The 10,699-nt window shown below is 49.1% G+C and overlaps 1 protein-coding gene across 2 annotated transcripts in view; it reads left to right on the forward strand.

The window, feature by feature from the left end:
• VEPH1 (ventricular zone expressed PH domain containing 1) overlaps positions 1 to 10,467 on the forward strand; it is a 98,532-nt gene extending 88,065 nt beyond the window's left edge. For both annotated transcript variants that reach the window (XM_037407275.1, XM_037407274.1), the window contains 2 exons: positions 5,211 to 5,347; positions 10,108 to 10,467. In XM_037407275.1, coding sequence (XP_037263172.1) covers positions 5,211 to 5,347; positions 10,108 to 10,344 — 374 coding nt within the window. In that variant the 3' untranslated portion in view covers positions 10,345 to 10,467. The remainder of the gene's footprint in view (positions 1 to 5,210; positions 5,348 to 10,107) is intronic.
• Positions 10,468 to 10,699: the final 232 nt, after the last annotated feature.

The raw sequence follows: 10,699 nt of genomic DNA on the forward strand, positions 1-10,699 counted from the left end.
GGGCTGGTGCAGGCAGAGCTGAAGGGCAACTTTGTAGTAGTCTGCCCATAACTGCCAGGAGGTGGTTGAGGAGGTAGAGCCAAGCTCTTCTCGGTGGCGTGTGGTGGGAAGGCGAGAGACAACAGGCATAAACTGGCACAGGAGAGAGAGGTTCAGATGCCTGCAGGGGAGAACTTTCCCACCATGAGAACGATCAAGCATTGGAACAGCTTGCCTAGAGATGTTGTTGAGATTTTCAAGTCCCGGATGGATAAGTCCATGTGCAACCTAGTCTGACCCCATCGGTGACCCTGCTTTGAGCAGGAGGTGGGATGAAAGACCCCTTGCACTCTCTTCCAGCTGAATTATTCTGTGATTCTGTGAAGTTAAACCACAATGAAAATAAGCAAAAGGACTTAGAAAAATATTGGAAAAGAGCTTCATTCTTATCTTTCATGAATCTTTTCATTCTAATCAGACCCTCAGACATACTGGCATCAGATTCATTACGACGACTTTGGAAGCTGACGTCAGAGTTCCCCATGGACTTCTCTGTGGATGTGCACAAGAACTGCTCTGTTTGCTTTGTTTCCAGCCACCGGACACTAAGTGATCAGCGTTTCTTTAGTAAATCCTGGTGCTGAAAGATTTGGGCCATAAAACCCCACTTCAGGGCAAAATTGCACATTTGCTTCCTTTCTCATGTTGCATTCCTAAGCACCAACCATCTCAGTACCTTCTTGTCCCTGAACTTTTTGTGCTTTATACCTTCTTCATTTGGATTAAAGCATGTTCCTGCTGTGCTGGAATCAGTATCGAAGACATTCCTGTGAGACCAGGAGCTGGGCAGATGCACAAGACCCAACCACTGAGCAATTGTCCTTTCATATCAAGTCCTTCTTTTGCTGTATCTTGGTGTTTATATAGTTGTCATCATGCTCTGAAAGTCACTGTGCACGTTATTAATTTATAGTTATCAAGCAGGACTAAAAAAACTCTTTTCCTGTCCTATCTTTGCCATTTTTATTGAAGTTCTCTCCTCTTTCATGCACACTCCAGGAAAGCCAGCTACTTGGTGCTTGGCGTTTCTGCAGCACTCGGCCTTTGGCTGGCACAGCGGCTCTGACGCCATCCTGGGAGACGACGCAGTGCCGTGCCCTGTTGTTATCACCCACATGCTACTGAGATGCTGATTTCCTAACACCAAACGGCTTATTCCTGTGGTGACGCGTCCTCCACCAAGAGAGTGTGCATGCAAATGGCAAATGATGGGAGGGACAGGGATATTACCCCGTCCATCATTAAGTTAGAAATTAGATGAGGCATTTGCACAATAAGCAAAATAGCAGCTTAGATCGTGTTTAATTATAAAAATTTAAAACTTTTTTGTCTGTTCCGACAGATCTGACAAATTATAAATGCTGATTGTATAAATGGGGAACAAAGTCACTAGAAGATGAAGTGGCTGGTACCAGAGCACGAGGACTTGTACTCAGACCTGCCAGACCACTGCTGGCCCTGGAGGTCTGTCCTTTTGCTCGGCTCCCAGAGGCCAGTGACTCTTAAGGATGACCGTTACGGGTATCCCAGCCAATCTCAGCCGCAGAAATGCCAGGTAATACCTGGTACAGCCTTAGAAAACCAGCCCTTCTGTTCCCAGTACGTGTTTCACCCACAAAGCTGCTGTCGGCAGATGGTGTCCCTCCTGCAGGATACCTACAGCTGCAGGCAGAAATGACCGCACGGTCCTGCTTGGGTGTAAAAGCCAAGGCTCACCTCGAGCCTGATGGTCCATGGACCTAGTTTGTTTGGAGAAGCAAATTTATCTGAAAAAAAAAGAACAGACCAGAAAACAAACAGCTTTTTCCTTCCTCAAAACAGATTATTATTTTCTCTAGTATTTTTTGTTCCATGGCATTTGACAATACTTTGTGTGCATCTTGTTGCCTGCGTGAGCTGGATGTCAGCTGCTTTCTGCTGTGTTTGAACTGCGTGAGTTGTTATTAGGGAACTTTGCCACAGGATGCTCTTTCTCTTGTCTAGAAAATGGGGAGCACGCCTATGCAGGATTTTTTTGCCATCAATTCATTGGCTGTTAATTCCACGTGTTTTATGTGAGTGTAAATTTAGTGTAGGCTGCACAGCACGAGGCTCCCTCACAAAGGCATCTGTGCTGGACCAGTGCTTCAGGAACCCACGTCAGGGAGCAGAGGGATGTACAGAGTTTGGGCTACCTGGTTTTGTTTTTCCCTGCCAAGTGAAAGCGTGTGTCTGTAGCAGTGCTGAGAACAATATTTAATGCATTTGCAAAGTTTTTGTTTAAGGGGCACACTGTAAAACGTGGTTCTGTCCCACTAAAGAGCGTGTTGTGAAATGAATGCAGCCTCAAACCAGCATCTCTATAAATCTGTGCCATTTTGCAGTGACAAAAATTATGCAGGGAGAAAGCCAGCTTCTGCTTTCTTTTGTCCCGTGCCAGGTTGGGTGGTGTAACACATTGGTGCTGGCATGAAAAGATACAGAAAAGAGCTGCTGCGTCGAGCTAGGGATGCGGTGGGCTGTGAGGAGCAGAGCGCGACCCGTTTTTGTTGTGGAAATCACAGCTTCGGTTCCCCATCAAAGCTGAAACCTAGCCACCCCCTGTTCGGTCCTGCTCCTTCCACAGGCCGCCTGTCTATAGAAACAGAAATATTTATAGTCTTTCACGAGGAAATTGCAACAGCTGAAGCACCCCAAAGTCTGCCTCTCTGCCAATATAAACAATGCTGGGGAAAAAATACCTTCTTTATATAGATGTGATGTGTTGTACTTGCATTGTTTGTTTTTTCCTCTACCAGACAGGAGGTAGTGAAGAGGGGTGTGTGCCCCAAAAGCTAGAAAGCCTCTGAAACCCCAGGTGCTACCTTTGGTGGCTGTGCTTGGCCACCCCGCTCCCCTCGCATCCTCAGCATCACACCAACCTGCTGCGGTTTGGGCTCTGAAAGGCTCGCGCACAGATGACAGCAAACACTTTCAAGAAAAAGCATTTCTGGATAAACTTTCATGCTAAGGTATGCAAGTACAGCCAGCCAGAGGATACACTGACCATCTGACAGATGCTGGGAAGGGCTCCAAGTCAAACATCACATCAAAAAAACATCCGTTCTCAGACTGCTTACGCCTTGGACTGCTCTTCAGTCTATCTGATCCATCATGTCCCGTCTATCGGTGTCAAAATAGAAAGGAAAAAGAAACACAGCCGTGATATTAGAGAATTTTTAAATTGTTTGCTCCGTACGTGAAGGGCAGTGGCTTCAGGCTGCCCTGCGATCATGGTGTAAAGCCCAAGGTGATTCCCTTGGTTGCTGGGCTTTTCTCGTGCTGGAAAATTCCTTTTTGCAAGCAAGGTGTGGGAGCGCTCTTCCAGCCCCCCAAACCTCGCGTGCTTCCAGCCGAGGGAAGCGCCAGTGGATGCTGATCACAGGTGAGCACTGTGGTCATGGGGCTGGCAGCAGAGGTGGCCACGGCCTTATAAACATGCTGCAAATGAAAGCACAAGGCTTCCCAATATTCACCCAGGACTTTGAATTCTGAAAGCAATTTTAAATACAGCAATAATTTTGCAGTAAGAGAAAAAAAGGGTTTCTTTCCCTTTCCTAGGGTTTATTTTTAAGGGAATTGGTGGAAGGAACATCTATCGTGACAGACAAGTTACTTTTCTAAGGCAAGCTGAAGCCACTTCTCAGGCCGCTAGAGAAGGTGAAGGGGCTGGGAAGCGGCTGAGCGGAAGGCACGGCAGTGAGTGTGCCTGTTTCTGCTTCCGTGCTGGTTAGTCGTTACGGTTATTGAACTCTGCACTGTATGCTACGTATTTTTAATTACACTCCAGATTATTCTTGGGCAACACGCTGTAGCACAGGTCATCAGAGGGGACAGAAGCTTTTGTGTCTCTCCCTCTCCTCCTTCCTCACCCGTGGCTTGGGCAGAGTTACCCAACTTGTACTTGAAGACAGAGGCTCTGTGTGGTCAGCGGTTCGGCACACGCGTGGCAGGAATGCTGGTGTAGCTCCCAGGTACAGACGAGGCAGTGTTATTGGCCAGTGACACACTAGTAGTTCGCAAGTAAATTTTGCCACAAGATGATAAAAACATAGATGTCCTTGGTGGGTAACATGATGCAAAGACCCTGGCTGTTTCCGAGGGAGGACAGGCAGCGGTCCCTGGGGGCTGCGCTCCAAGTTGCTCTGGCCTTTGCAGCGCAGCTGTCAGCATAAGTTGTGTTGGTTTAGAAATGCAAAAGTGATGGAAAATATCACGTTCCCAACTGGTCAGTGCTTTGAGATTTACAGGATGCAAGTAACTCTGGGTTTTCCATAAGGATTGTTTTTTACAAAGTGGATTGCTAACGTTAAATGACTTTTGAAATATCCCCAAAGAGAGAATTGTAAAAGATAATGAGGAAGTAACAGGGAGTGACCTCTACAAAATGCAGTGCCAGGTTTCTGCTCGAACAGGGGATAAGGGAGGGCTGATACCACATCCCTTTCCCGAGGGAAGGAGGAGTTGTGTCTTGGGAGGGTGAGGAAGGGAAGAGTCATGTCTGGGACAAAGCCCTTGGACCCACCGACCCCCTTCTCAGCAAAAAGTCACATTTCTAGGCTGGAATTACCTACGAGAGGTTGGCAGTTGTTCCAGCGGGATGGTGCCCAGTCACTCAGCCCCACATGGACGTCCCACTGCTGGCTCTTAATTCCTTCTCCATGGGGCTGCTGCGGCAATGAGGCAAGCTGCTGCAGCTAATGGGGGGCAATATCCTCAAAATATTCCTGTCCAAAGCACTGCACAGCAGGAATAAACCGCACTGAACTCGGCAGTGTGGGCTAAAGCCTCGGAGACAACATAAACGCCTACTTTCAGTTCTATGAAATTATAAATTATTATTGCAGGGCTGAGGAACAACAGGGAGGCGTAACGGTGGGGGTAAGGATGCGAGGGCTGAGGGAATAGGAGGCGTGGTGGCCAGAGGAGGTGATGTCCAGCTCCAGCTGCTGGGCCTCCCAGCAAAGCACGGCCAAGGGCTGAAACGTCTCTCTGAAGTGACAGCTGGATGCTTGTGGTCGGGAGGAATGTGAGCTTGGAGCTGATAGAGCTAAACTGCGAAAAACTTCTCTGCATCGCAGCAAAAGCCTGGCTTTCGGCTGGTGCAGAGGGAGGACAGAAATAACCCCCTTGTTGTGTGCTCACCTCCCCAGTTGTAAATCAGGATGGCCAACCTCTGATTGAAGGCAAGCTCAAAGAGAAGCAAGTCCGGTGGAAGTTTATCAAAAGGTGGAAAACTCGCTACTTCACTCTGGCTGGCAACCAGCTGCTTTTTCGGAAAGGAAAATCTGTAAGTCGGAAGACCCTCAATTTGATTTCTCTCTTTCCCTCCTTCCCAACACTGTTTCCCAGAGGTTTTTACCGCTCGGCTTTGTTCGTGGTCGCTGTATGCCGCATGGCTGACCAGCCAAGGGGCTGCTCACCGGCTATAGTTATGTTTTTCTCTCTGGGTCAAGAGCACCAGGTTTTTGAGAGTACTCAGTGTCAGACTGGTGCTGCTCTTGTTCAGCCGACAAATACCCAGGGCTCAGCACCACGCTCAGTGATTTACGCCCTGCTAGCTGCTGAGCTGTGGCTGACCATCATCCACTCTGCCTCGAGGCATCCCAGGGTCACCTTGGATATTGCAAAAAACCCTGTTCCTGAAGGAATTACAAGTTAAGAAATAGTTTCCAGGCGTGCCCAGTGATTCTTGCTATTTCCTTGGATAAACACAAATTCAGTCAATTCTGCTCAGGTGAACATATTTTGTCCACTTGCAAAGCGCATGGCGTGGGACAGCACGGCGTGCAGCAGCCGAGCCACCGTGCTGCGAGTGAGCTGGCATGTCGGGGTCCCCAGTTTTCACAGGACTAGCAGTGTCCGGGGGAGGGGGGGATGGTTATGTCAGGCCCTTCTGAACACCTCAGGGCAGTCTCCAAAATCAAGACACTCTTCACCTTTTCTGAAAGTCTAGCATGCTTTTGTGCATTAATAACCGTTGTTGAGATGAGAGCATTATAATTGGTGTTATTTGTGCAGGAAATACAAGTTTAAATACATGTTTATTATGCAGGAAATACATGTTTAAAGCAAGGTGGTGCTAAAATGCTTTTCTCCCAAAGGAATGGAGTTGTTGGGTTTTTTTTGTTCACTGCTACCGTCATCTAAATTCAGGGAAATTCTGCTGAAATTTCTATTAAATTGTTTGAAATTTATACCAATAGGACTGAGCGACATGTGTGTCCCAGGGTACAGGAGAGCAGGTAATTGAATCTAGTCCTCATTAGTTGTTCTCATTTATTAGAAACTAATTTTCTTCAGCTTTTCACAATGAGAATTATCAAATACTGTGCGAAATAGTCTGGTTTTGTTACAAGAGCCCTCTTTTAGATAATAAAAAAATAGCAGCATCTGCCAAATACAGACAAACCTTAATATCTCTGGTAAATAACCTTTATTTTTACAGAAACCTAGTAAAGCTCTTTAAGCTTCTTAAATGGCTTCCTGAGCCCTTGCCTGTAAGAAATACAAGAGAGTGTCCTGCCTAAGGGGAACATGTGCCTTCGTGGGACAGTACAATCCTTCTGAAAGCCAGTAGTTCGAGAAACAGCCTTTCCCTTGCTTCCTAGTGATTATTTCTGACGTTCTGGCCGAGATTCTGAAGACAGTTTAATCCATACATGTACCACATACAGCTCAGTACTGGCTGATGCTCACTTTTCAAAGAGTCTCAGAATAATTGTCATTTTTCAGCAAGTTGATTGGCTTATAGAAATATATTTAATGGAATGGCTCTAATTAGCTCTCCAAACAAGCCAGGTGTAAGGCACATCAGATACCTTGATTACTCCTGGGCTGCAATCGCCTCCTTAGATTTGCATTCTCAGTGCTCCCCTTGTTCCCCCGGGGGAACGTAGAATGCTTCGCAGGCGGGTGAAGCTGGCAGATGAGATTGTTGAATAGCCGATTTTGCTCAACAGCCTAATTCTTATAGATTAACTTCCCCTTTTTAACTGGCAAACTCAAGTCTGCTTTGCTTTTTTTAAAGTTGAACAGAAATACCCGAGTTGGTTCGTCAGCGGAGCAGGCTGGCGCCCAGCCCCCCGGGGACAGCAGCAGGGTTATTGCGCCTGGGTAATCAGTCTTTCAAGCTGGTGCGTTACATCCTGTTACTTCTACGTTTTTGGCCTAAATTCGAGAGTCAAGTCCTGCCATTAACCATGGCTTGGACTGCAGCTTGGAGCAACCCTGAGCCCACCAGTTGAGGTTGTACATGTGCCTGGGGCTGACTATGGCAGGCACCAAAGACAAAATTTTGAGTCCTTTAAGCGGGGCTGGAGGTATGAAGCATCACAGAAGTGGTTTGGACAATAAAAGTGTGATTTTTAGATTCCACCGGAGGTCCACTGCTGCGCACCTCTGGCAGCCAGCAGGAGCAGCAGCCCCATGCCTTGCTGGCCGGGCACCAGTGCCAAAAGCATTGCGAGATGCAGGGCTGCAGCCTGGCTGGCTAAAGCGGTGCTGGAGGCTCCTGCCCAGCTGCTTCTGCTGCTTGTTCCAGCCTTTGAAGCCGGATGGTCCTTGCCTGGCTGAGCACGACAGCTCTGCCCCGTCAGCTCTGGCGTCGCGGAGCAGGGCTGGGTGCTGTGTGGGTGTTTGGACTTTACACACTGCTCCACTTAAAAATACAAACCTAACACAGAGGAGGTATTGTGAGGGGGCCAGCTGGCTGTGCCTGCTTATTCCTGGAGCCCCACCATGAACCTTCCTTTCATCAGAGTAACCATGTGGACAATGTTCGCTCTGTGTAAGCAACCGTATGGCCAGTGGGTAAAGGGGAGGCAGGAGAAAACCAAAATCTAAGAGGTCTGAAAAAAGAAGCCACATCCTAAACTCCTGGAAAATTGCGGTAAATTCCTTCCACAGAAATGCGCCTAGGGTACAATCAGCTTGCTTTAGCAGCTGGAGGTCAAATGCTGTGTCGTAACGGAGGGAGTACATCATTTTTGCTAGTTAGGCTTCTAAGTGTAAGGGTCTGGCTCATGGGGTGCAAAGTTCTCAAGGCTATCGTTGCTTCGCATTTGCTGTGATAAACTGTTCACGTTTATCCCGGGTCAGATTTCAGTGCGGAGCCAGCCCAGTACTGCCGATACAGCCTTAGCCGGCGGCTGGGGAGGCAGGGGAGGGTGGGCCACGCTGCGTCCTGCAGTCACGCCGGGACATCAATGACAGCTCTGGAAACATGTGTTCCCCTGTGGAGCTGGAGGTGAACTTCATTGCTTATGAAAAGTCATTTGATCAGAACTGAACATTTAGCGGGGCAACTACCTGTTTAAAGAAAACCCTCAGGTCTGGAATAACGTCACTGATCTAAAAAAATGAACGAGACAGACAAGCAACTGCCCCGTGCCGGAACATGCAGCAGCAGTGCAGGGGGTAGAGGTGTGCCGGGAAGGTGATGGCTCTGTGCTGGTGCTGCCATTCCCGGCCCAGGGACCTCCTGTGTCCCAGAGGGGTCTGGCTGCCTGTCCTGGCGAGGGGTCCGTGCCAGCCTCTCCTGCTGGGGAGCTGCTCCGGGCAAGGGGTGGCCTTAAATGTTGCTTTGAGTCAGAAAGGAGGGGAATGCCCAGGGATTATGGTACTTAGGGGTGGAGGAGACCATGACTGCAAATAATATCTATGTGTGCAACAAAGAAGAACTCCAAAAGCTGGGGAACGCATCCTGGGCATTCACTGTGGATGTGGAAAATGGCAGATCAATGATAACGGCAGGGGACTATCAAATCTCTGAGAAGAATCACAGCCATTGGGCTTGGGCCTTCTTTTGGATGGTCTTTTCAGAAGAGCTTTTCCTTAGAATAGTAAAATGTTCCAGGTTCTTTCCCAGAAGGACTGAGACGTTACCGCAGGAGACTTGGCAGTGCTGGGTTAACGGTTGGACTCAATGATCTTCAAGATCTCCTCCAGCCTAAATGATTCTGTGATTCGAAGTCTCCCTGCCCAGCTGTGGTCCTGCAGTTTCAGACGTGGCCGGCCAGGAGAGCAGGTGGGACTGGGGCCGGCAGAGCGGCTCTGGAGACAGCAGCTCCCGCAGCGCCGCCTCTCCCGCATCCTGCTCGCTCCTGCAAGATCCTTAACCACCGGTTCTGGTGCAGAGCAGTCCAGACCTTTCCTGTGTGATAGCAGCAGAAAGCTTTTGGAAAATCTGCCTTACTCCTCTTGGTAAAAAGCATAAGCTCAACAGGAGGAACAAAAATATCCTTGAGGAATCAGGGCCTTGGGCTTAAATTCCTCACCAGGAGACCCAACTCATATATTTTTTATGAGCTCATGAATCTCTTCTTCCGCAGGAAACTTCCCTGATTTTGTACAACTATCTCTTATGCTCCCTGCATCACATTGCTTACAATGACACTAAGATTTTCTAGATGTACCTACTTTATATGTTTTCAAACAAAATTGCAGCTAAGCTGCCCGTGTTCTCCATTCCCTGCTGTGAAACGCCACCATTCCCCTCGTGCTCCTGGGCCAGACTCCAGGTGTCTGTTCTGTTTTCAAAACCAACAAAAGGAGTTGCTGCTTCTGGTTTTGGGTGGAGACTCTTAGGGGAACAACTTCACCGCTTAGGAGAAGAGAGCTTTGCTCAGTCCCGAGGGCGGGCTGACCTTTGTACCCACCATTTGCTGGTGGCACCAGTTGTGCCCGCCACCATTAACCGGGGTCACCGTTACAAAAAGCCAGGCAAAGGGCAGTCCAAACCTGTGCTAACAGCTGAGGCTGGAACTAAGAAGTGCAGATGCTGAGGGGGAAGAGCTCATTGATGCGGACCCTTGGTGCTGGGTGCAGCACACGGTGACAGCTCATGAACCCCAATGGTGCCCAGCAGGGGAGCACAGCACTGCGTGGGAGGGGGCTCTGACTCCCCGGAGGCTCTTCTGGGAAGTGCCCATCAGTGCGTTTGCCCGCACGAGCCATGTTTAGCAAGCCCAGCTCTAGAGACATCCACTGTTTATTAAGATGGTGGAAGCTCTACCAGATGAACTTGGTTCTGTCTTCCCTGTGTTTCAGAAAGACGACCCCGATGACTGCCCGATTGAGCTCAGCAAGGTGCAGAGTGTTAAAGTGGTGGCAAAGAAGCGCAGGGACCGCAGCCTGCCCCGGGCCTTTGAGATCTTCACCGACAGCAAAACCTATGTTTTCAAGGCCAAAGACAAGAAGAATGCTGAGGAGTGGCTTCAGTGCATCAACGTTGCTGTTGCACAGGCTAGAGAGCGGGAGAACCAAGAGGCCACCACCTACTTGTAGAGCTGCTGTCACCTCGGTGGCTGTACCAGCAAACCAAACGTGTCTGGTACCTCTCCGGCACAGAGCACCCCACTGCCGTACCGTGGACCTCTTTCACCTCCAAAAGCCCCGCTGGCTCCTGGAAAACTGTGGGGGAGATGGTGTGTTGGCGTGGGCCAGGGAGAGCTGTGTGCAGTGCAAGAGTCTAAGGCATCAGTAATGGCACGAGGTGAGGAGTGCCACCGTGCGGGAGCGCTCCCTGGCACTGGGACATTTGCTGGTGTAGAAGCAGCTTCCATGGCCACATGTGAAATGCAGGGTTTTTCTTCAGCCCAAAGGCCTGCAAGCCAGGAGACATAGCTAGAGACAAACCTGG

Source organism: Falco rusticolus, chromosome 13, assembly GCF_015220075.1.
Source record: "Falco rusticolus isolate bFalRus1 chromosome 13, bFalRus1.pri, whole genome shotgun sequence".
In the NCBI taxonomy this organism is placed as follows: Eukaryota; Metazoa; Chordata; class Aves; order Falconiformes; family Falconidae; genus Falco; species Falco rusticolus.